The sequence below is a fragment of the Patiria miniata genome, unplaced genomic scaffold, assembly GCF_015706575.1.
Source record: "Patiria miniata isolate m_02_andy unplaced genomic scaffold, ASM1570657v1 HiC_scaffold_7, whole genome shotgun sequence".
Taxonomy (NCBI): Eukaryota; Metazoa; Echinodermata; class Asteroidea; order Valvatida; family Asterinidae; genus Patiria; species Patiria miniata.
In genome coordinates, this window is record NW_024037074.1 from 48,255,770 (window position 1) to 48,283,263 (window position 27,494).

Genomic DNA, 27,494 nt, shown 5'->3' on the forward strand with positions numbered 1-27,494 from the left:
AACCCATTGACTTTGTACACGTTTTCAAGCCACCATTTCTATAACTTGGCGATCTGGAATCGTCATCAAAGTATCAGCCAAGGAAGACCCTCATACAAAATTATGCCAAGACTATGGCGTCACGATGACGTCATCACCTAATTTTTTATTGATTTTTGAAAATTTACGTGCATATTGTGAAGTCTTATATCTACAGAAATGTAAGTCCGATTGGGTTGAAACTTGGTATGTGGCTATACCAGGATGTGTTATAGGTTAAAGATGAGGTGACGTCATGATGACGTCATCCTGAGATTTTATATGAATATTTGATTTTTTGGACCTTTTAGCCATATCTCCCGAACGCAACATGCAAAATGCAAACTTCTTTTTTGCATTTGGTGTGTAAGGTAATAGGTATTCGCACAAAACTTGAAAAATGTGTGACGTCATCATGACGTCATCAAAATGCGATTTTTCAAAACTCATATAAGGAAAGGTCCAATTGTCATGAAACTTGGTGGGTAGGTAGATAATCGTACTAGTATGCAAAGTCCGAAGTGACGTCACGATGACGTCATCGTTTTTTTATGATTTGTTAAATATTTATAATTTTATTCTGCTTCCAAAAATTGCACACTTTCTTTTATCGTATTGACATTAAACTTGGTTCAAACCAAGACCACAATGACAAAATGTGCATTGAGAAGGGTTTTAAAGATGACGTCATGTGATAAAATCACATTTTAGGAATTATTCTAAGCTTTTTGAACAACCTTTAACTGCATGAAGCACTCTGAAAAGTGCCTGCAAAAGAACCAACAAAACAAACATTTGTAAAATGCAAAAAAGCCCTGTGTTCTGTTTGCAAACAGACATACAGCTCTAGTTTTTCTTTCTTCTTCTTTTTGTTTCCTCAAAATCCCATAGACTTTGTACTCGTCTTTTCCGGCCTTCACTTTTGCTATTCATCGTTGTCATACATCATTCAAAGTCAGCATAGGCATAGTCCTTATAGCATAGATGGGCCCCGAAGAGTGACGTCATAGTGACGTCATCATGGGTCACGTGATGTCACTTTAAAGATTTCTAGATTTAATCTTTGAAAATCAATATAAAATCAACCGTGAGAGACCTGAACTTGATTTTTGCAGGACTTGATATATAGTAATCCAGGGTCTTCATTTTATTTTGTGTGCGTAAAATCACGTGACCCTTCCTTCCGGTCCAAAATGGAAGTGGCTTATAATTTAAAAATGGAAAAAGATGTGAACTTGCTTTCAACGATGTTAGTCTGTGGCTAGGTTGTACTTCATACAAAAATTACCAGTGACGTCATGAAATGTTAGAGCGCCCTCTAGCGGCAGGTTGAAAAGTGTTTAAAATGAATTTACAGTTGATGTCTGTGGCGAAGTTTGTGGTAATCACTTCAAAATGTGCATATATGATGACCTTTATGCAAACAAGACCTGTGTGTGAAAAAAATTGATGAACTCATCAGACCGGAAGTTGCAATGAAAAAATCTTTGAACTTTAAAAAAATTGCTGAAAAATCAATAGCAAGAGATATAATCCAAATGTTTGCTTCTAATAGCACAGTTAACATATAGCTCTCTAGCTTTCTGGTAGTGACATCACGATGACGTCATCAGGTATCAGATTACAAGCAACCAAAGATTTCTAGATTTTATCTTTGAAAATCAATGTAAAATCAAGTGTGAGAGATCTGATTTTGCTTTTTACGGGAATTGATAGAATAATCCAGCGTTTACATTTTTGATATTATTTAAAATCACGTGACCCTTCCTTCCGGTTCAAAACGGAAGTGCCTTATAATTTGAAATTTAAAAAAGATGTGAACTTGCTTTCAACGATGTTAGTCTGTGGCTAGGTTGTTCTTCACAAAAAATTACCAGTGACATCATTAAATGTTAGAGTGCCCTCTAGCGGCAGGTTGGAAATTGAATTTTTCAAAGGAAGATGATTTACATGTTACATAAAATACAGTAGTTTTTAAATTAAACAGTTGTGTAACAAATGAGACAAAACTAATTCTTTTATAGGGGGACCTGGAAAGCCTTCTTTTTCTAGCTGGTTACAAATAACCCATCTCCATAAGATAATTTTTGTGTCTATAGGCTACTCTCTTTCCTGGATATTTGAAATATCATTGTGATTCGTCAAAGCATGGCCAAATGCATAGCTAGACAAACAAACAGAGACAAACAGAGAAACAAACATACCAACCGAGAAGCAGATAAATAGACAGACAACAAACAGATGTCGTTCCTGTATTAGTCAAAAAAAAATAGTTCTGCTTCTGGTTTCCCTACCTACCCTATTCTGACAGCCCCTACCCTAATTTTTTTATTGGAAAAATGAGAGAAAAAACACCCAAAACCATCAATTTCTACCTTTTACCCTTGACTACACGCAGAAGCCTCCATATGATTGTACACAAAAACATTTGCAAAAAAAATATTCCCTACCTACCTACCCTATTTTCAAATGCCATGTAATCGGAAGCAGAACTATTTTTTTTTGCCTTAGTATAGATACAAAATCAGAAGCCATGTTGATGTCATAATGGGTCCCACAGTTCATCTTCTTAAAGGTGTACAGTCTTCAAGTCCTAAATGTTCTACATGTAACAAAAACAACAACAGCGCATAAAATAATGATAATGCATTCAAAACAGAAAAACATAACCTCAATTAAAAAAACATAATGCGGAAAAGCCCTATGTTCTGTTGCAAACAGACATACACCTCTAGTTTTTATTTATGTTTTTGTTTTTTCAAGTTTTTGACCAAAAAAGGTAGTGATGAACCAATGAATGGGAATAGTTATGTGGTAGAGCGGTTTTAAATGTCTGGTTTACAACCAGTTAGGGGACTGGTCACCGATAATGGCCTGATCCATAATCATTGCGGGACAGTAGGCCAATACAATCCATGTTGCCCCACATTAGCCACCATGTGCTTGCACCAGCGGCCAGTTGAAATCAGAATGTGCAAAAGTTATATCAAAATACAAACTGACTTCTTGCAAATGTTAAGGCAGTTGAGGTTTATGTATGAGCTTGATTCGTTGTAGGACTTGGCGTCAGTAGTTACAAGCAGTTGTAATCTGGCAGGCATATGTTAGAGAATTTTCAGTCATATTTGATAAATGTACTCTATCAAAGACTGATACTACAGTTATACATTTTTGTTGTGTATTAATTGTCATCCATTAAACTTCAGGTGATTGGTGTGAGGTTGACTGGAACGCTAAGTGGCTGGACTGCTCCTAAAGGTAATTGACAAGTTACAACTAGTCTTTGTTCATTATCCTGTTGCAGTCTTGACTGTCATACCAGCAATATCATTTCTCTTCATACCATGTCATTTGATTTTCTACTATGAAATCATGTTATTGAAGCCCTGATGTGAATGAAATGCTTTTGTGCTCATTGACTTCTGTCATCAAAATACTTACATTTGTAATTAAATAGGAATCATATAAGGCAAAAACTAGTATTTGTGTTTGTGATCATTGTATGAATGTTGTGGTGATAAAATCATTGTATGTGCGCCTGACAGGCTGCCACACTCCGAAATCTCTCCAGATATCCTTCACTTTTTTTGCCGTTTTCGTTGTTGATGTCGTTGTAAGGTCTGTGCAGATAGCATTGTCTATGAGTACTGACTCCTCTGACCTCATCTCAGTCAGGATTTCCTCCCAATCTTCTTGATATTTAAGGTAATGTTTTCGATTTACCATGGTGTTGCCTTAACGGAGTGGAGACATTTTGGCTTCTGGATACTATCCATTCAGCCTTTGTATGTGAGGATTAAACTAAGGAGTGCAATTGGATTACAACCCTTGAACACACAGTGAACAATTGACTCTCTCTGAAGTGCTCATCAGCCCCAGTATACCTGGACAATGGAACCTGCTTGGTTGTTCATGCTAGCCCTTGCCCTGGGCTCATGCACGACTGCGTGCACTGATCCAGTCTGCAGAAAACAGACTCATTTCCTACATTGTGTCTTTTGTGGCAAACTGGCCCACTGCAAACTCCTTGGAGCGAGGGTACCTTACTACAACAATTCTACTGCAACTTTTCAAATTCAGCTTCTTGAAGCAGGGGATATCAATCCCAATCCTGGTCGCGATATTTTTTATTACACAACTATCTGGGGTACTTTGTGCGCTTTCCTATGGAGCATGGTTTTTATAACCAGGCTTGTGTGGAGGCTACTATTTTTCATCTTTGTGCGGATTTCGGACTTTATTTTCCTTTTAAAAAAAGTCCTCCAGAGCCCCGGATCAGAAAAGAAAAAGAAAATTGCTGCTATACAAGTAGTATCCGACTGAAAATAACATTTCTAAGATAAAACTTGAAATTTTTGAAAAAAAGAGCAAAACCTGAAAAATGCACAGCATGGTATCGAACTCGAGACCCCTGATCATTAGCCAGCATGCCTAACCACTAGGCCACAGCGATGCTAGATCAACCTTGCAATTCATAAATTATATAGTCTACATCACTCTACTTACCTGTAGAGCGAATACTACATATGCATTGTTCCCTATGCCGGCAGGCAATTCGCTAAGAGTGTTACATACAATAGCGCCCTCACGTGTCCTACCCACGACGGCCTGTGACATGCGCACTACGTTAGCGTCCTCTTTTTCTCTTAGCCGCAGGCGAGGTATAACGTGGAATTTCAATCGACCTGAATTTCACTATTTTATTGGTACCTCTTTTGCTTGGAGAAAGCTATTTCGAAGAAATAAAGAGAAAGTATTTATTGTAGAGTTGTTCTAGTGAAGGATTTGAGTGAAAGTGAAGTAAGAAATGAGTAAATCTAGGAAGTTGGGGAGGACTGGGTGTGTCGATAATGGAGGGACGTACATCCCACCAGACAAGCCCGAGTTCTCGGGGGACTGCACCGGTGATGGTACGTCACCGCGGCAGCAGTCCCCTAGTCGGCCCCTTCAGCCACTGCCGGCTGTCGGAGCTGACGGACCCGTTGACCAAGCGGGGGGCCGTACAACCCCACCGTCTTCGGTCAATATTCACGGGTCCGCCCAACTGAAGGGGAAACGCACCGGCAAGACAAGGAAATTGTCTGACGCCGGGGCAGTACCCAAAAAGGGACGTACGGCAAAAGGTGGCCCCGCTACGGGGCGCACCGTGCCTGTCCCTGGCCCGTCTACGGGGCACACGCAGCCGGAGGAAGTACTCCTCCATGGCTCAGTGCACCCAGGCCCACCCAGCCCCGTGATTACCACGATGCCTGGGGATGGGCTGTTATATGGCCGGTTGATCGACCGTACAGCACCCGCCTATGTTACCGGCGTGGGGGCGCTGTCGGCCGCCCGGGCTATTGATAGCGTAGAGCCGAATCCCTGGGATTCCCCCAGAGATTTAACGCTACGCTCGGAGGGCCGTGCCTCTACATCGGATTTTATTCGTTGTTCGGGCATCCCCGTGTCCCCGCAATCCTCGGCAACTACTCGGAGTCGTTCTTCAAAGAAGAAAAAATCAAAAAAGAGCCGCCGTTCCCGCCGTTCTTCGACGAGTTCTAGCGAGTCATCCGGCCGATCACACCGTGGGAAACGCCACAAGGGTGGCGACCCGATCTCACGCGATGATTTTTTGGAGGCCTTTCACTCCCTCGCGGCCTCATTGTCGGGCCGACAGGGAGATTACGGTCACAGTTGGCCGACTCCGGGCCAAAGGGACATACCGCACACGGTTAGCCGTGCGCCGGAGTCCCCTCCAGAATTACAGCCCCCACACGCCAGTCATCACGGCCGTGGTGGGGTGACTACAGACCAGCGGACAATGCCGTGCACGGAGGGCCGTGCACCGGCGTCCCCGCCCGGTATTAGTTTACACCCATCGGTGTCACTAGACTCTGAGCGGGGCTCGATACCGGGACACCGTGATGGCGCTGCTTCGCCCCCGGGGCCTGGTTCCCATTCCCCGGTGACAACTCGCCCCCCGGACTCTGACAATTCGGCGGACGAGAGCGAACTGACCCGCACCATGCAACGCCTATCGGTGGCTGAGACCGAACTTCGCCTGGTCCAACGGGATATGATCAGAGTTCTGAATCTTCCTGCTGGTACCGAACCTCCTCCTCCTGAGCGTCAGTCGTTCAAGAAGAGATCGGGACCGACGGCAGAACTGGTCCGGGCTTTTCCCACAATGCCCTTGGACCGCGTGTGCGTTGACCACATCGACGGTATAATGCACGCAAAAACATGGAGTGCCTACGCTAAACGCGTAGACTCATATTATCATTTCCCCCCAGGGGATTTTGAGAAATATTTCTCAACTCCAGTCCTGCCGGACTCGGCCATTGACAAACTCGCCGCTGACCGAGGGACAGCTTCATCCAAGGTTCCTTTTACAGACAAGACCCGTGGAAAGCTGGAGGATGTCACCCGCAGAATGGACTCGGCGGCACGCATGGGTTTGCGTGCGACGTCCTTTCTTCTTCTCCTGTCAGAGTACCTGGCACTGGGATATGAAGAAGATTCGGTGATACCAGCCGACATGATGGTGGCTGCTCTCCATTGCCTCGATCGCGGCCTGTGCTCCACTCTCGACCAGTTTGCTAGAGTGTCGACCTTAGCAACATCGTCACGCCGCACCAATGTGCTAGATGCGCTTTTCCTCCCTTCACCGGGAGCACGAAAGCGTCTCGATGATCTCCCGCTCTCAGGCCCGGACTTATTTTCTGGTAAGTTCCAGGAGGCCATGGAGGCCGAGGCAAAGCGCCTCAAGGCCACGGAGAAAATAAATCTCAAGAAACCGGCCGAGCTGAAAACCGCGGACAAGAAGAAACAGCCATCTTTTGTCATTCCCCGGCGCCGCCCCCCGGTCAGAGCGGCCCGTGGTGGATTTCGTGGGCGCGCCGATAAGGCGGTTGGCCCGCGCTATTCACAACCACATACCGGACAACAGCGTCCCCAGTCGGGACGCGGTTTCCGTGCGCCCACTCCCCGGTACACCGGGGCGTGGCGCAAGTGACTTATGCGTCTCCGGGCGGCCTCCCACCGCTGGACCCGTGGGAGGCCGCCTTCAGGAGTTCGTGGGGTCCTGGGTGCAGGTGACTTCCGACCGGTGGGTCCTCGAAACAATCAGCAGCGGTTACGCGTTTGAGTTTACGAGGACCCCCCCCGTCGGACATGCTTATTCGGACAACGCCCGTACCGCCCGACACAGCAAAACGCCGCTCCCTCGAGGAGGAGATCGACGCCCTCCTTCTAAAGAGAGCAGTTCGTGTTGTCCCCCAAGGGGGGACCCGGGCAGGTTTCATGTCGACCTTCTTCTTGGCCCCCAAGAAGGAGACCGGCGTGTGGCGTCTAATACTGAACTTAAAACCCCTCAACAAGTTCATACGTCCGAAACGTTTCCGCATGGAAACGTTACGGACCATTCTTGCATCGATCATAACACCAGCGTGGGCGGCCAGTATAGACTTGAAAGACGCGTACTTTCACGTACCGATCAGGCCGGAACATCGCAAATTCCTACGTTTCCAATACAAAAATACACTGTACGAATTTGTGGTGCTCCCGTTCGGGCTATCCACTTCTCCGCGGGTGTTCACCCGGATCGTGAAGACGATCGGGGCGGCACTGCGGCGTCGAGGGGTCATGATATTCATGTACCTCGACGATTGGCTAGTAGTGGGCCGTTCTCGAGGGGAGACGGAAGCGGCGCTCCAACTAACGTGGCAACTTGCTTCCGACCTGGGATTTCTCATCAACACCAAGAAATCCCATCCAGTCCCCTCTCAGATTCCCACCTTTCTAGGTGCATCCCTCGATCTTCGCAGGGGACTGGCCCGTCCATCGGAGGACCGCCTGCTGAACCTTCGGCAGTGTGTGTCCCTCTTCCTCCCGACGGTAGTGGCTCCGGCCCGAGCCTGGCTCAGGCTGTTGGGCCTTATGGCCAGTCTGGTAGACTTAGTGGATTTTTGCAGGCTGCGGATGAGGCCAATTCAACTTCACCTGCTGTCTTTCTACAGACCCCGCTGGCACCCGATCGACCATCCGGTGCCCACTACGTCTTGGCTAGTCCCCCACCTTTGTTGGTGGCTAGTCGAGGCCAATATAACGCAGGGCCGCGTTTTCCGCCCGCCCCGCCCGTCGGTACTTATCACAACCGACGCGTCAGGGTACGGCTGGGGGGCTACCCTCCACCCGCGACAGGTCGCGGGCGTATGGGGCCCCGCACATCAGTCATCCCACATCAACGTCCTGGAAATGCTGGCAGTCACCAACGCACTAAAACATTTCCAGTCCGACGTCAGAGGGCAAGCAGTCCTGGTACGATGCGACAACGCCACAGTGGTGGCATACATCAATCACCAGGGTGGCACTCGGTCAGGCCATCTGTGTGCACTAACGTGGGATCTCACCCTCTGGTGCATACATCACGGGATAGCCCTGTCGGCAGTCCACATCCCGGGGGAAGAGAACGTCACAGCCGACGCTCTCTCCAGAGGCTGGATCGCCCCGACAGAGTGGTCACTGCTCCCACAGGTGGCTCAGTCGATCTTCAGACTAATCGACCGGCCGCATGTGGACCTATTCGCGTCGCGAATGAACAATCAGCTACCGATCTACTGCGCGAGGGGCCCAGATCCCAACGCGTGGCAGACTGATGCACTGTCGGTGCGGTGGGACAGCCTACTGGCCTATGCCTTCCCACCCATCTCCCTCGTTTCTCGAGTGCTGACCAAGATCGAGCAGGAGGATTGCCGAATTCTCCTCATAGCCCCGTTCTGGCCCCGCCAGCCGTGGTTTCCCCGGCTCGTCCGACTCTTGGTTCACCGCCCGGTAATTCTACCGAGGAGGGCCGATCTCCTTTATCAGCCCAGCTCGGGAATCAATCACCAGGCTCCGGGGGATCTTCACCTGACGTGCTGGGTATTGTCACGCGATCCCTCTGCTCAGCAGGCCTTTCGCGACGAGCTGCAACAATTGCAGCCCAGTCCCGTAGAGCCTCAACCAGAAAGGTGTACGATAGCCGACTACGCCATTTCTTTAAATGGTGTAGACGGCAATCCATTCATCCCCCCAATACTTCTGTAGGGGAAGTGGGGGATTTCCTCCTATACCTTTTTAACAGTGGGCTCACGACGGCCACGGTAAAAAATTATCGATCGGCCGTTGCCGCGATCCATCAGGGATTTTCGGACGGTTCCTCCGTTTCCGGCAACCCTGCAATTAGCCAACTGATCAAGGGGATGTTTAATACTCGTCCCCCAGTACGCACATTAATCCCATCTTGGGACCTCTTCGGTGTATTATCTACACTGGCGAAGGCTCCCTTTGAACCAATGAATTGCTCAACTTTGTTACAGCTCTCCATCAAAGTAGCTTTTCTATTGGCTGTTGCTACGTCCCGACGACGTAGCGAACTACACTCGTTATCGATACAGACAGGACACATCCAGTGGGAACCGGGGGGTGTCCGCCTGATCCCTACGGCCGGTTTTCTCGCAAAGAACCAGTCGGAGACCTTTATGCCCCCGGACATCTTTGTCCCGGACATCAAGTCTTTTTCGAACAAGACAAACGACAAACTTTGGTGCCCAGTTCGAGCACTTAAGTGGTATGTCAACCGTACGAAGTCACTTCGTACGGGACACGAAAAATTGTTCATCACGACGACCCCGCCCAATGGGCCGGCGTCCCGCGATACAATCACTCGCTGGATCGTGACAGCTATCCGGTCCGTACCGGGCGGCTGGCCAGCGACCCAGGGACCCATTCGAGCGCATGAGGTCAGGGGAGTGTCCACCTCGTGGGCCTTTTTTAAGGGTGTCCCCCTAGGTGACATCGTCAAGGCAGCCTGCTGAAAGAACCCTAACACGTTCTCCGAATGCTACCTGAAGGATGTCCTCCAGGCAGATGGCAAGGCTGGAAGAGAAGTGCTGCTAGCGGCCAGTCGAGCCTCACGGAAGCACTAACAGGTGAGCATATAAATATACATATATATATTTGTATGGGCATTAAGTTTACTTAGGTGTACCTATCATGTGTTCATTCCCATAATGGTTGCACCCCCTGACTTTTTGCGCACGAGCTCTTTGGGTTCCCCTGACGAGGTGAAACCTAGAGCGTCTGGGGTGTAGGTTTTTTGGTTTGGTGTTGTTTGCCTTTGGACACGCCTCGTGTCCTACACCCCTGTAGACATACGGTAATTTGCGTATACCCACCGCCTTACTCGGTGCGAGTCTATGCATATGTAGTATTCGCTCTACAGGTAAGTAGAGTGATGTAGACTCCCCCCCCCCCCACAGTAGTGTGGTTGGGGTCTACGAGCGAATACTTACCTGTAGAGCACCCCTCCCTCCTTCCCCACTATACTCGATTCCTTGAGTGCTTACGTAAGTAACGCTTGAGAAAAAGAGGACGCTAACGTAGTGCGCATGTCACAGGGCGTCGTGGGTAGGACACGTGAGGGCGCTATTGTATGTAAAACTCTTAGCGAATTGCCTGCCGGCATAGGGAACAATGCATATGTAGTATTCGCTCTACAGGTAAGTATTCGCTCGTAGACCCCAACCACACTACTGTGGGGGGGGACTTTCACACACGTGCAGAGAGTATGCGTGCGCGCGCGTAGGTAAAAGGTTACAGGATTGTATATGCGGCGCTCTACAATCCTATAACCTTGATTCAAGTCGCCTGAAAAATGGTTACCCTGTACTATTGTGTAAATAAAAAATTCGCATCCTGGTCCATGCGTGAGAGGATTGCATCCCCCTGAAAACATGTGGCCATCTGAAATTGCAGACTGGCTCCCGACCTGCACTATTCCGCGGACGATTTCCGATGACTTTATGACCCAACGCACAATTTTCTATTGACACCTGGCATTGGATTAAATCCCTGAATATTCATTCTAAACCCCTCATCACCCAAAGAGGATGCAGAGCTGGTATCCGCAAACAACGCCCTTCGTCAGTCTGTTACCGCTAGACCTATACCAGTCCTTCATTGTTCCAGATCACCAAATTAGCTTACACATAGACCAGGTCCTAACTTAACAATCTCCATGCCATTAAATGTGTTCCGAATTTACATGAGGTAAATCTCAGCATTTGCGTGTTGAATGCCCGTTCCATCCGCAATAAGACGGCCCTTCTGTGTGATGACATTACCATCAGAGATATCGATGTAATTTTCCTGAGTGAAACGTGGCTTTACCCAGATGAACATGTTGTCATTGGTGAATCTTACCCTGGTGGCTACTCCTTTATCAACTCTCCACGCAGTGGGACTGATTTTCATGGAGGCGTTGGCGTGATATACAAAGCACAACTCAATTTCACAGCTATCCCCAGCCCTATAACTTCCACCACCTCCGAGCACGCCTTAATTACAGACCATATCAAGTCTATTCTGTTTGCCGTTGTTTACAGACCACTACCATCACAGTCAAATAAACTCAGATCAGCTGATTTCCTGATTTTCTGAATTTGACACCTTCCTATCTGAGATAGCAAACATCCCTGGTAAACATCTCATACTTGGTGGCTTTAATGTCCATGTTGACGAGCCAACCAAATCTGAATCCTCCAGATTTTTAACTGCCCTTTCCAGTGCAGATTTTCATCAGTTTGTGTCTGGCCCTACTCACAAATATGGCCACATCTAGTTATTGGCCGTCTGGAGGACAACTTGGTTCATAACTTTGCTATACACAAGAGCTTATTGTCCGATCATCATGCCATCCATTTCAAACTTTATCCTAAAAAACCTGATCTTCCGAGAATTCATACAGAATTGCGCGGCTTTCGAGATCTGGACACTGACGCCCTCGCGCGTGACCTTAACGACCAGCTCATACCATTACTTGGACTTCTGAATGTTGACGACCAAGTTAATTTCTTCACCGACACTGTTCGCCAAATCCTAGATAAGCACTGCCCTCGTAGAATACTTGACCGTACTATTCGACCTAGATCACCCTGGTATAACAGCAAGATCCATGCAGCAAGACGAGTTAGGCGGCGACTTGAAAAAGTTTTTTTTTCAATGAAAGATGATGTCTCAAAACCGCCAAACTCACTGGTTTGACTAGTCTAGGGGCTAGACGTTGTTCTTGTTTGCTACGCCGATAACTGGCCACCGCTATAACCGGCCACCGCGAGAGGGTGCTATCACACCCACGAACCTGTCAGAACAACGTCTAGGGTACTTGCTTAAATTTCCCCCCGAAAAATGGGGGGAACTAGTGTGCGTGCGCCAATTTTGTATGTAATTTCCTCTTCGCGCACTCACGAAACAGATCTGCCACAAAACTGCACAATAGTACAATAGTCTGGTAGCTCGCTATACTACTGGCTGGACGTTTCAGACATACAGTGGATAATTGTCTGCTGAGCCGCGGGTTGCCATCTGGCCGTGTACGACGCCGGGCCCGTCCGGGGTAGCATTGCAGTACGCTCGCACTGTTTGGTTTGTAAAATACGACGGAGAAATGGTGGAGAAGTTGCCATTTCCAACTTAGCGCAGTATGATACACCAAAGTATAGCGCCGTAGGCGCCGTACACGTACACGCACACACGTACACATCAGTGCGACCGTAAGGTCAGAGCTAAATTCTGCTAAATGCACATAAAAAATCTGTCAGATTTATCAAAAATCGGCCAAATTCCCCAGAATTACTCGAAATACACTATAAACATTTAAAATCACATGTAGATTGGTAGTATTACCCATAATTCACATTATAAACATTCTACAGTCACATAAAGATGTTATGAAATTATCCAGTAAATTTCGGGGAAAATGCAGATTCGGCCACGACGACGTTTCCCAGTGAACTTCAGCACCTAGACCCAGAGTTGTAACGAGTCACTGATTTTTGTGACTCGAGTCTAGTCGAGTCATTTTAAAGAAGTGAATAGAATCGAGTCGAGTCAAAGGTCGAGTCGAGTCGAGACAAATATTTAGCTCCAGTCAATTCGAGTCACGATTATTTGAACACTATGTATACCAAAATTTATAAAAGGAGGCCATAACTTTAGCGAGCGTTCAAATCCAAAAGCTTCATAAGAAATCGCCAAAAACCGATGATGAAACAGCGAATTAGAAAATGTGTTTAAAAATCTGGTTCCTGGATAGTATTTTGTGCGTTCTAGAACCATGAGGTGGGAGTCTGTGACACTTGTATATTTGTACATGACTGCTATTTGCAAAGTAAAGTGAGCATAAATTTTGCACCGTAAGTCATTGCGAATACTTTTCGCAAAGTTGCGCTTTATATTTTTGGGACTCGATCGAGTCTTAATTATCAGCCTTCGCTCGAGTCGAGTCGAGTCCTTTGATGAGGGACTGGAGTCGAGTTGAGTTATTTACTCGCAGTAAAGTCCAGTTGAGTCATTTACCCTTAGGGACTCGAGTCGAGTCGAGTCACCAAAAATTGTGACTCGAGTCGGACTTGAGTCGAGTAATTGACTCGAGTCATTACAACTCTGCCTAGACCAGCCAACTTGTCCCATTATGCCAGGGTTTGTTTGAAAGGATTGAAGCTTTTTAAACAAATATGTATCATTTTTTGTTCAAATTTGTTGTTCAGATTTGTTTATTTTTTGTTCAAATTTGCTGTTCTCATCAAATCAAATTTACAACCATTTTTGCAGAATTCTGCCAGAAATCTGCCCCCCAAAATTCCAGTCTGTCAAATTTTCTGTCAAACTCTCGTTTTTTTTACAAAATTCTGACAAAGTTAGCCGAAAATGGGCTAAAACGGTCACCTTGGTACACATGCACCATTACATGTACATGTATACACATATTGTACATCATGATTCAATCCATGGGATACGGTGCGGTATGGTACGTCAGGGTATTAGACTATGAATATGCATGTATTTGGGGTAATTATGCAACATATATAATGCGCGCTACGTACATTAGGCAAAACAGATGCGCGCGCATTACACAACCAATAGCAAGTCCCCTAGACGTTGTTCTGACAGGTTCGTGGGTGTGATAGCGCCCTCTCGCGGCGGCCGGTTATAGCGGTGGCCGGTTATCGGCGCAGCAAACAAGAACAACGTCTAGCCCCTAGACTATGGTTTGACTGGAATCCTGCTGCTGCACAATTTTAACGTGTTTTTTTTATTGAGTTATGGTCGAGAATAAGCTTTATGTGGCCTCTCTGGACTCCCATATATTTGCACTAAGTTTAGTCGGGCACCATTTGCAGTCATCAGCCAACATTTGAAGCAAAAAATCAGGTAAAAAAAAAAAAAAAGGCGCGTCGCCGCACCACTTTTTGGGCAAGCTCCATACCAGAAAATGCCCACCAACGATTCATGATTGTTACAATTGTATATAAATGTAGTCAGCCTCGCTGATCTGACAGTAGATAACCAGTGGCCAGCTGTACTTGACATAGTTTAGCAGTGCGTCTTTCCTGAGATCAACCACGTGGTGGCCCGGGGACATTATTTAGTCCATGGGTTGGTTGGTGGGTCTGGCTGGGATCGTTTATTCATGAATACTTCCTTCAGTCACTCCATCAGACGTCACTTTTGTAAAATGTAGCACATTTTCCTTCAAATACACAAAACTATCAAACATGTACATGTAACTCTAATTTCCGAGACGTCTTCTCGATTTGTTGAGCATTTTAACAAGTTAAATCACTATCCATCTTCAACTATACATCGCCTGCAAGAGATTAGAAAACAACAAACATTATTTTATCGCAACATTTCCAAAGTCTCCTTGTAAATTTCAGTGTGGCCGATGTTTCTTCGGATATTATTTGAGCAGTTGCCATTATCCACTGTCGTCACCGCACAGGTCTATTGTACTACCGTGCTGTGGGCACCCAGCGTGACCATTTCATTGTGCTATTGTTAGGCAATTTTGGGCGTGATCCCGTGGATTAGGAACAATAGGCCTGTTCCTCCCGTGCGCTCGCGTCGGAACAGGAACAATCCTTTTGATCTCCTCCCTTAATTCCTTCTTTTCTACAGGTACCTTCCCGCAAGACTTGTCTCGGGCCATTGTCACACCTATCCTCAAAAAGCCCAATCGGGATCAAAATGAGTTCAAGAACTACCGTCCGGTTTCTAATATTCCTTTTCTTTCCAAGGTTATCGAAAAGGTTGTCCTGAATTGTGTCAACAATCACGTGGAAGACAACTACCTGCACCAATCATTCCAGTCTGCCTATAAGGCCAATCATAGCACTGAGACAGGTCTCTTATTGGTGAAGGATGACATAATGCGTGCTGTCGACAAAAAGATGGCTGTATTACTTGTCATGTTAGACTTGTCTTCGGCTTTCGACACTGTAGATCACAATATTCTGATTACGAGACATCATAAAACCTTTGGTATCAATGATGTTTCCCTAAGCTGGTTCAAGAGCTACTTTGAGGGACGTCGAAGTCGTGTTTGTGTTGGTAGTGTTTGTTCCGACGAGCAATCTGTTGATTTCGGCGTCCCTCAAGGCTCAGTGATTGGACCATTGCTCTTTACATTCTACACTAAGCCTGTTTCTGACATAATTGAGAATCACAATTTACATTACCACATTTATGCAGATGAAACCCAACTTTACACCTATTTTAATCCTTCCATCCCTGGGGATTCAGACAAAGCACTCGACAGGCTTTCTACCTGTATCATGTACATCAGACACTGGATGGGTTCTAACAAACTCAAGCTCAGTGATGCCAAAACAGAATTTTTCGTTGCAGCATCACCTCGAGTCATCAACTCACTGACGGATCTCGCACTTCATGTTGGAGAAACCATTATTCGGCCATCTCACACAATTAGAAATCTAGGGGTTATCTTTGATTCAACAATGTTTATGCCACATCATGTTACAAATGTTTGTAAATCCTTAAACTTTCACCTCTGCAACATAAATCGCATTCGCAAATTCATTGATCAACACACCTGTCATCATGCTGTACGCTCTCTTTTCACGTCTCACCTGACTATTGTAATTTCTTACTGTACGGTATTAGCCAAGGTGACATCAACAGACTACAAAAACTTCAAAATCGTTCTGCCAGGCTTGTTTTCTCAGTTGGCAGATCTGAAGATGCTTCCAGTCTTATTCAGCAGCTACCGGTACACTGGTTACCACTCAAACATCGCATCCTTTTCAAATTACTCATGCATGTCTACAAGTCACAACACTACACAGCTCCCCCTTACTTGGTTGAACTTCTTTCCTTTCATGAACCTGGTAGGGAGGTGCTCAGGTCTTCATCTGACAAATCCCGCTTCTGGACAGCCGTCACCACCAAGAGTACAGGAGACAAAGCATTGTCCTTTGCAGGTCCTAAAGAATGGAACAAGATCCCATCACACATCAGAGACTCTCAATCTATCCACATTTTCAAGAAACTTCTCAAAACCCATCTCTTTGTTCTATACCACTAGCTCTTCTTGATTGTTTCTTCTCTGTAAAGCGCTTTGATCTTGCTAAAAGCGCTATATAAATCACCAGTTTATTATTATATGTATTAGTTATTATTATTATTCTTATTACTATTATTATTATTATCACAATCACCAACAGTTTGTTATATACCATACAATGACAACTCTATATTACTAGTTGAAAGTTGCCATTTCTCCTGGCTTTTATATGAAACCACCAGATTTATTAATTTGTAGTTTAGTTCTATAACATTCATTCCGTTGAATGTCTAGCTAACCAACTTCATAGTTTCATGATTTCATTTACATTTCCCGTCCATGATCTTTCAAAATCCACAAGGATGTTTGGTAGGATTGTGGAGGATTCAAGAAAGTACAACCAAGCCACTTGCACTTTACTTGTAGCTGAATGCTTCAGGAAAGTGTAAGTACAAACAAAGTGCCATTGGTTTCCTGCTCAGCGGTGGATTTTGGAGACTCCAGCAAGTTTTCTAGCAAACAAATACCCAGGAAGTCAAGACCAATGTTAAGTAGTGAACGTTAATAATCGAACTGCAACCATTGTCTTCCACAGATGTGATTTTGAAGGTTGCAGGCATTTTGACTGTGAAAGGAGGCACAGGTGCAATTGTTGAGTACTTTGGACCAGGTGTAGACTCCATATCATGCACAGGTACTGGAACTGTTTGGAAAAAAACTTACATGAAGAACATTTTGACATAACTTTTGATAGTTTTAATGACAATTTTAAGTTGTCAAAGCAGCTATTCTCCAGATTCATAATTGTCCATGTCTCTTACTTGAAATCTCTAGATATGTCAAATAGGCCAACATTGTTCATTGTGATGAATTTCATTAAAACTTACGCATCTGTTTAGTAGATTTCAGCTGGTGGTAGTCCTTACATTGAATAAGTGAAAAGCTCCATTACTAGAGCTAATGGTGTATCTTAGTCTGGTACCTTGGGACATTGAGGGTTGAGGCTTGGCTTTAGACTGACAATCCCATCACCATAGAAAAGGACAAACGCTTGGGCAACCGGACAAGTGATGTTACTATTGAAATCCAGTCTTGATGAGGGAAAGGGAGAGCGTATGTACATGACACTTGGAGTATATTAACAATGCCCAGGGCTAATAGACCATTGTACTAACAAGTGTTATTTTATATGCGCATGTGTAGAAACAGTAAACAGAGGCTAAAGCACAAGTAGTACATTGACAATGAATGTGCCTATGAATATTTTGGCCATATATCTTAAGTTATCTTGGCAATCCTTCAGAATCAACATGAATGTTGATACTGAGTCAAAATGGGTGAAGAGGGGGACAGATCCAAGAGAAAATTATGGGATTGTTTGACTGTCTATTTTATTATGGGAGCACAGAGGGGTCACAAGAAATAAAAATGTGTGTTTGCAGTGAGACACTGATGCACCACAGTGAGATGAGTTGCCACAGCACTATCCAGTATGTACATGTAATTATACCTCGTCACAGTGAGATTACACACCAAACAGTTTCTGCCCTATCCTGCTGCAGAAAAAGACTTCAATGTCTCATTGACCCTATAGCTTCCATTAAAAAAAAATGCAGTCAGATAATGAAACATATCACAAAACCCCAATACTTCATAGAAACATGTAGGTTCTTGTTTTAATCATAATGCTTCTGTTTCAACGCTTAAATCCCACTCTCCCAGTTTTCTTTTACTTTGTGTGTTCAGAATATGGAACCTTTATGAAATACAATTGTTTTTGTTTGTGTTTTGTGTAAGGAATGGGGACAATATGTAATATGGGAGCAGAGATAGGAGCCACAACATCTATCTTTCCCTTCAACAGTCGCATGGTGGATTACCTGAGGGCAACAAATAGGGAAGGTCAGTATGCTATTCTTTCTGAACAGTTACCCATTAAGGACTATAAAACCTTCATAAATATGACAAAATAAAACATGTCAGATGAATTCTGATTTGGATTTATGATTAAAATATATTTCAGTTTTGTCTGAATTTTTTCTCCAATAACCGCCTTACATGTACATCCAAAAACGATATCAGGCCCCTGCAGTGGGCATACAAGATGATTTCTTGTATGTGTGTCTCAGACCATAATGGACCATATTTAAGGTAATACATGTATACAACATTTGCAAACACCAAAAAACAGAACTACCAAATTATGAAATATCTTACTTGGCTATAAGTGAATAATAGTCTTAAGCATCCTGTGATATCATGGCACCTGGTGTGCTGTCATTTTCAAGAAAAGTGGAATTTTTCTATCGACTTTCAACAATGGTCAGCCGACCATTGTTGGACAAAAAAACTGACTTTTTTCAAATGCTGCCCCCAATTTACCAAATTTAGTTAGTCCACATTTGTGATGCGATCAAACTAAATGAGTCGTTTGTGAGGACCTTTCATTTGGAGATTCAGGTCAAAATAGGGCCACTTCATCACATCACTTTATCACATCTCTTGGTGTTCCGACTTCCATAATTTTTGAACTAAATACATGTATGGTATCAGCATGCGGTTTTCACAGTAGTAGTGCTGAGATTGTACTCTTTTCAAATCTGTAAAAAAAAAATTGACCAGGGTCGACACATTTAGCTTGATCACATCACATTTTGTTTGCAATCGGAATACACATCCGTGAACGAGTGCAAGCCAGCTAGTCTGGTTCACTGACCTGACAATACCCGACGTCTATAAATTGCTCCATTTCGTCTAAAGTAGGGTCAAGGAACCAGACTACAAGAACAGCATTTTTTTCTTGGTTTCCAGCATTTATGAACACAAAACTTTAAAAACAGGTCAGTGTAACAATATTTGCTATAAAATACTAACCCCCAAATCCATCCATTTCTGAAAATTACAGCAAAAGCAAATGTTGTATATCACCTATAATTAATAATTGACATTGTGCCAAAATGCATTAAGGTTAAAGGTACCAAGAAAATTAGGGGAGGAATCAAAGAAAACCATTTTTGAAAAAAGGTTGATATTTTGAAGAATGATCCATTAAGACCTTACAATCCTGGGACTTTTTCAGTGGTTGATGCAGTGAACTATGTTGTATTATTCTTGATCAGAGATTGCAACCCTTGCTGGTGGATACAGACATATCTTGACAGCGGACGAAGGGGCTGAATATGATGAAGTTATTGAAGTTAACCTCAGTGAGGTAAGCTACCAAATTAAAACATAGTCAGATATTTTAAAATCAGAGAATACATGTACGTTTACAAAAAGAATTTGTCTTTTGCACTATTGTCCCAAGTGTTGATTAGATTTTTGCTCAACTCTTGAAGTTGAGAAACTGTGTCGTAAATTTTGTGACTAGAGAAAGGCAACTTATATCTTAAACCAAACAATTGGCCATCCCTTTGACTTTTGGGTTTGTTCCACTGCCAAATTTAGGCCCATTTCCTGATTGCAGGTAACAAAATAAAACTTGTGAAACCTTTTCAAGTTGTGCAACTTGGTAAGAAGAAAATGGTCTGATCCAATTTCCATAAATTACTGTTAATGCGTTGTTTTATAATGAATCACTTTAGGCAAATGATGACAACTTATGTAAGGTAGAAATAGTCAATATTGGTGCCCAATTCATGTTATCTCAGCTCTGCAATATTCTTGTGCAAGATCACATTAGTGTGATGATGGGACATCTACCCAGTCTTGTGTCTATTGCTCAGTAGTTGTGTCTGGATCATTGCGTACGTAACTGGTCTTACATGTACCATTGTATCTGTGGACTCATTGTCTCATTGTGTACTGAAAGGGTAAAAAGTACCTCATGTACTAATTTCTTTCTACATCTGGGGCTCTGGTGAAATAGTGGAAGTTTTTTCTCTGACTACATCTATTTTTTTCTCAAGTTAAGAGGAAGCAGCAATAAAAAATAATATGTGTCAAATTTGAAGGTGTATCTTTTATTGTTAACTTAATGTAAAGGGAATGTAAACTTCCACATGTTAGGTTACTGTGTGTGATGATTTGTCAATAGTCTTCTAATCAGCTGGTTTGTTGTCATGTAGCTTGAACCTCATGTGAATGGCCCATTCACACCAGACCTTGCTCATCCAATCTCACACCTGGGAAAGAATGCTGCAGAAAAAGACTGGCCAGTGGAGGTTAAAGTTGGTAAGTGTTGCAAACACAGGTTACAAAAATTGCCGTTATTGTAAATCAAATGATTCCTTATTCTGATAGAGCTAGATAGGTATTGCTATAGCCTGCATCGTCCTTGTTCTGTAGCAGACCCATGTGATGCCTGGATACTTACAAAGTTAATTTCTTTCAATATTAAACTTTGGTTGAAGGGTTGCCCTTGGGAAAGATGACATGTGTGTTGATGAAGGTTAAAGGTAGAGTACATCATTTGTAATTTGTGCATTTGTTTCAAGCAACAAATGTGCTCAAAATCTAAAGATGGGTGCTTAATAACTAACCTGATGAATATTTAGCTCAGTGAATGCTGTATATCCCGAGAAAAACAATATTTTAGGATCTCGATTTCAAATCAAAAGTTGCCGAGTCATGTTTTGAATTGCGCCCAGATTCAGGGTTCAGGACATGTTCTCATTCAGGCAATTGCAGCTACGTGATGTCGCGCACTGAACTGACGAATTATACAGAGATGCCACTTTTTCGGTTTAAACCGGAATTCTGGTTTTAAAAAAATCTAAAAAAATTCTGGTTTTTTGGTCGTCAAAAAAAAACACTGGAAAAAGAGTAGAAAAACTGTGAAAATGGGTTATTTTTACCTCGTTTTTAATAGCGCTCTCGATAGCGTACACACGGCGCAACGTTGTTTGTTGATGTGGCCAACGTACATACAGTACTTGTAAGCAGTATACAACGGCGCTTGCTCGCGCGCTGCATGCACCGCGTGCGGGGGTGTTGTGTGCTAAGCACACGTAGAATTCAGCCTGGAAATCAAGTCTATCATTTCAGTTATCGGGGACATATCAACACAAAAAACGCCGGGAACCAACCATGTTTTCGTCGCACGCATCGCGTAGTGCAAAGGTCATGTACACCGACAGTGTTGTGGAATCGTGCATGTTCCCGATGTTTCGTGTCGAGTATAACGTTGGAAATTCGGGCTTAGCTACAACAAGAGAAAGATGACAACGGGGACTTTGTGTCGGATTGGCTTTTTCACAAAAAATAAAGTTCAGGTTTTTTTCAAGCAGCTATTCTGGCTTTTTCAAGCAGACCCAGTTCCGGTTTTTTTATTCAAGCAGACCCTGTTGCATCTCTGATTATAATCAGCTGCGCTTGCGTGTGTGTCGTGTCAATGCTTGCGTGCGCATCGCCGAATTAAAAACGAAGTACTAACAGAAATTTCCAAAATGCGTCTTTAGACGCATCGTTGGAAATAGTCTTCTTTGATTGTTTTCTCCAAAATGATAGCTTGCCAGAAACAATAATTTCACAGGGAGTTTAGTCCCATCACCATCTTTAAACCAAATATGATTTTCAACAATAATTTTGTCAGTTACTTTTTGGATAGCTGCAAATGATAGACTGTAGCTTTAAAGGAGATCACTTTGGTAAGGGAAAAAAATCGACTGCTGTGAATGCTACACAGTTTGGTATAGCAACTAGGATCAACAAGTCAAAGGTTGGAAAAAGATCAGTCATTAAGGGCTTTGTGTGTGAAGAATAGCCTGTGCTTGAAAGCAGTTTGCCTTAGAGTGATGAAGGCTTTCATTTTGGATTTTGGAATTGTAACCTGTTTAGTCTGTGTGATAATATTTTGTTTCTCTTTCTTGGTTTTGAGGTCTGATTGGGAGTTGCACAAACAGCAGTTATGAAGACATGAGTCGGTCAGCTAGTATTGCCAAACAAGCATTAAGCAAGGGCCTCAGATTTCAGTGAGTATCTCTTAAAATTACTAGCAATTAAAGAAAACCAAAAACCCAGCTGTCCTCGGTCAAAGATACTTGCCTGACATTGCTACCATCCACCCTCTCCAGAATGTTCATTATCATTGATTATGTGTGTGTAAAGTAATGTGTCAGTTCGGTATTCCAACTGTTCTTGTCCAAATCGAGATTTTAACAATATTCAGTTCAGGATAAACATGTCAAATGAATGCACAAATATACAAGTTTATGGGGGCAAGGGAAACCGAAACTGTAAAAAATACTGCAGTTTTTCTTGTAATCTAAACCTTTTGAAGAACACGACATGCATGTACTGTAAAAGGTTGTGCTGTTCAACATTTTCAGAGTTTTGTATTTAATTTAGAACAAACATTTTCCTTCAGTTTAGTTTTGTGTAATATATTGTAATATATGATTTTGATCATAAATGGTGGACTGTTAATAATGAAAGGAAAATCCTCACATTTTGAAGTGGAAACACACACTGTTGGTGTACTGTACTGGCCTATAATAACAATATAGCCCAGATATGTGACACAGGATCAACCAGGCAGTTGTACTTGGCATTGTTTTCAGATAGGACTTGTGATACAAATACTTATGTATCACTATGTTATTGTTGTTCTAGGTCTACATTTACAGTGACTCCTGGTTCCGAGCAGATTCGTGCAACCATAGAAAGAGATGGCCAGGCCTCTGTGTTCAGAGATAGTGGAGCATTGGTGCTGGCTAATGCATGTGGTCCGTGTATTGGCCAATGGGACAGGTTGGTGCCCTTAAACATGTGGAAGAGTTGTCAAGAATGATTGTCTCCCTAAAAAATCTTGTTTCTTCATTGTATGATTTTTTTTCGGATTTGATGTGATGATATCAGTTGGTTGTTATAGTTTTGGAAATGGTTGAATATTACGTTGCGTTAGTGCAACGTAACTCCATTCTGCAACAAAGTCATATCTTGTGCGAATACGCTCCGTGCAACAAGGTCGTATCTCGACGTCCATTGACTTTGTGTCCATTGACAATCTTACTCAGTTGCCATTCAGCATTCATTTATAACATAAACCTAATTTACAGCATTAACATCTGAAAAAAATTTACGAAATTTGAAGCATACTGTTTTTCGTAATTCAATTTCAAAGGTCATTTCATTACGCATTTCCTGTGCGCTTCATGGTATGATTTTGGTTTTATTTTATGAAATGGAGGCCATTCAAAGAGCTTTAATATGATGTACAACTTGGCTTTGTAGGTGCTATAGTTTTGGAGATACAAGTATTTAAAGTTTGGAGGTAATGCTTATTAGTCAAAAGTTCATTGACGTGTATCTTAAAATGTAAGGAGCCAAACAACAAACAATTGCAGTTCTGGGGGTTTCTCATATAGGTCAATCATCACACCAAATATCGTTTCAATCTGTGAGGGTCGGGTCCAAAATTGTGTTGAATTGACACGGAATGACCCATAAATCTGAGCACTGAGCATGCAGTGCTTATAACTTTCAGTCGTTAGTGGGCAAAACCAACTATTAAGATTTTACATCATACCAACACCAGAAATCTGTCAGAGGTCATTGATTGTGTTACCTACTGTTGTATTGGATATGATCCTACTAGCAGATAGACAGAGAGCTGGATAGGGCTTAATCAAAATTTCGGGAACAAATCCCCTGATTGTCTTGAAGCAAAGTACCATCGACCCTGATCACAGAATGGCCATTCTTAAGTTTTCTAGATCAGACTAAGGCTCCCCACAATGCCAAATGGGGCCAATTTTGCATTTAATCAAAATTTTGAGAACAAGAACAAAACCAGTATCATTTGATAGCTTGGAACTTGTAGTTATGACCATGACAACAAAAACAGGTTGAATTGAAACTTCACAGATGTACTAGATATATTCAGGTGTCCATTAAATGAATTTCCGAAGTGGGAAGAGCATATCAGACTTCTGTTGCCCTGGGACAGGTCAGTTAACTTTGTATACCTTAGTTCTCACTTATTGTCATTTTTATTCTTCAAAACGCACATTTTTTGTGAACCAAGCCACAACTATTAAGTGAAAAAGAACGACATTGCAACTATTATTCTACACTCATGTTATAAATTCAGATCCAAAAGACAGTAGGGTGACCTCTGACCTCTTTGTAGTGGCAGCCGCAACAATGATTAATTGGATGGAAGTTCAAAGCTTGGTGTGAGATAGTGCTAGCGGCAAAGACATAAGCATATGGTCTTGCATGATGGGGGCATGCCGCCCGGAAAAATTTTGACAAATGAGACAAATTTCTTGTTATTTTTGTGCAAGGAGGTGCAGTGTTTTTATTCAAAGCAACAGATAGTGACTGATTCATGATCTTTGCACGGAATCGAAGTAGCCAAAGCGCTTTACCCAACCATGAAACATTATTTCTAGTTTGCGATAACCAGCCACATTTTGTATCAGATGCTCTGAAGAACAAAATTGTCTTTGGGTCTGAATTCATGACATCATGTAGAAAATACATTTCTGTTTCATTATTTAGACTTGGGACATCGACTTGAAAAGTTGGCATTTTGAAGTAATAGTGGAAAAATGGGTATACAAAGCTCTTGACCTGTAAAACTTCACCATGGGTCAGATATGAACTTTCTCTACCTTTGAAAATTCATATCATGGCAAGAATTCAAATCGAAAGTTTAGATATGGGTCGTGGAAAAGTAGGGTTTGAATAATACATCTTTAAATATCAATAAACAGGGTATACAAAGTTAATTGACCTCTCGAAAGTCAACAGGGGACAACTATGAAATTTTCTCACATCCGATCATTATATTCATTGTATAAAGAACCAACGTACAAAGTTTTATGCTTTAGTCTCAAAGTGCACAATTGTTTACGATATTTGACTTAAACAGCTCTGTCTATACCCACTGCCCCTTAAGATTCAATTCAATCTTTAGCTTCAAACTGGAAAACTGATGTGTACAACGTACTATATATTTGTTTTTTAATTGGCCAGCTCCTGCTACCTGTGCTTTCGCATAATTACCCATTATTTTAAGCAAACGTTGATGTCTGTAATGAAAGGACTCCCGAACATCTGTCGTATCTATAGAGTTTCAATTCAACCTGTTAAAATGTTTTGTTGTTATGGTCATTTAAAGTCGGCACTCTCATGCGCCCTCTGACGTTACATGCTCCATGTAATGTAAAAGTTAACATTTAAGCCTATACCTGTTTTGGTAATTGGAAATTTTGTGACGAAGGTAATCCCCTATTTTCATAAACTTGGTGTCCAAATAACTGCATGACATCAGAACAACTGTTAGAGAAACTTGGCAGAATGCATTGCAACGATAGGAGCCCAAATTTACATGGAGGGAGGTTGCGGCCCGCCCCCCTCCGTGCTCTTCGTGCTGCTCTTAAGTTAATTAGTCTGACCAAAAATCACTTTTAAGTTATATTTTCATGTTCCACAAGTGCCAAGGCATCAATAGAAGTGGTTTTATTTTCCCATTTTAAATTTGTAGAACATTTGGACAGTTTCAATTCGATCTGTTAGTCGCACTGTCATGCACGCTTTCATGTGCATGTACTTTTCAATGGGAAAAGTAAAATTTAGGCCAACCTGTGTTGGAAAATGGACATTTCATTACAAAGTTATGCCCTTTTTCATGAACTTGGTGTCAAAATAACCGCAAGACATACAAATGTACGAACAACTGTCAAAGAAACTTGGCAGGAACAAGGAGGGGGGTGCGGCCCTGCCCCTCCGGACACTTGTCCTCCGTAGGGGGGGGGGGGGGGACCATATTTCAATAGGTGGCGCTGTTCAAATTCCAGGATTATACACATTATATTACAGAATAGTGTACAAATACCGGTACCTTCTATCTAAGCTGCTTCTGTCCGTATTTTGAACAGGTGGACATTATACCAGTATATTCTTTGGGGGTGTCAGAGCAAGGGGGGAGGGGTGTTTCGCATAATTTTTAAGGAATTTTTACGACTTTTTTTGGGACAGAGCTAGGTTTTTTTTTTACCCTACCCCACCCCCCCCCCCCCCCCCCCCCCCCCCCCGGATCCGCGCCTGCAAATGGTACTGGTTTCGTTCTTGTTCTCAAAATTTTGATTAAATGCAAAATTTGCCCCATTTGGCATGGCGCCAATGAGCCTTAGTCTGATCTAGAAAAAATTAAGAATGGCCTTCCTGTGATCAGGGTTGATGATACTTTGCTTCAAGACAATCAGGCGATTTGTTTGCGAAATTTTGATTAAACCATATCCAGCTCTCAGTTTCAGACTACAGCAAGTAGGTCAGTGGTTGAGTCCCATGCTGGTAAATATGTCAAGTCTTGCTGCAGAAACCAACTTAAATATTAAAATACAATATGTAAGTTTTTTAAGAAATTGCAAGAGCAAGTATTGCACTCAAGTGCTTGTATGATTCATGTGGCCATTCATGTTGAATCAGTAATCCAGAAGCATATGGAGCCAAAAGAGGGAGATTCAATAATCCAGCCACTCATTTTCAAATTTTTTTTTTAAAGGCAAGATGTAAAGAAAGGTGAGAAAAACACCATTGTCAGCTCATATAACAGGAATTTTACTGGTCGCAATGATGCCAACCCAGCTACTCATGCATTCGTAGCCTCACCTGAGGTAGGTCTTATCAGCAGAAAGTATAAAATAGCCCTAGTAATTTTGAAGTACAATCATAATTCTTGTGTAAAAAAATGGAAAATACATGTACATGTACGCAGTCTAAAAGTACAAATTCTAACTTAATTCAGAGCTTTATTAAAGTTTGCTTGACATTCACAAACTTGCACACTTGTAAAGAAAGAAAATGTCGGTCTAGCTTCCACTAAATGCAAAGTTGGAGGCTTTCAGTGGAAAGCAGGGGAGAAACAACAATTGTAAAATCAGTATTCTAATAATAAAACTGAAATCAAGTTCATCATAAACGATCAGTTTTAAATGAATATGAATCGTGTAATAAATAATGGTTTGGCTGATCAACTCAAACAAAAGGTATCATCATTGAGCCCAACTTACAAAATTGATTGAAGAAACCAAGTTACTGGTAACAAAATAGCCTCAGACAAACAGAACAGGTCTGGTTTTGCATTGAAACATCATTTTGTTAAGAGTATCACATTTTGTCTAAACTGTACATACATTTATAT

General features: G+C 42.8%; 1 protein-coding gene across 1 annotated transcript in view; it reads left to right on the forward strand.

Moving 5' to 3' along the window:
* Positions 1–3,203: 3,203 nt before the first annotated feature.
* Positions 3,204–27,494, forward strand: part of LOC119745244 (probable aconitate hydratase, mitochondrial) — a gene marked incomplete at its 5' end in the record, with an annotated part of 44,246 nt that continues 19,955 nt past the window's right edge. The window contains 8 exons of the mRNA XM_038221468.1: positions 3,204–3,276; positions 16,998–17,096; positions 18,200–18,304; positions 19,522–19,613; positions 20,470–20,575; positions 22,221–22,314; positions 22,955–23,092; positions 26,856–26,967. Coding sequence (XP_038077396.1) covers positions 3,204–3,276; positions 16,998–17,096; positions 18,200–18,304; positions 19,522–19,613; positions 20,470–20,575; positions 22,221–22,314; positions 22,955–23,092; positions 26,856–26,967 — 819 coding nt within the window. The remainder of the gene's footprint in view (positions 3,277–16,997; positions 17,097–18,199; positions 18,305–19,521; positions 19,614–20,469; positions 20,576–22,220; positions 22,315–22,954; positions 23,093–26,855; positions 26,968–27,494) is intronic.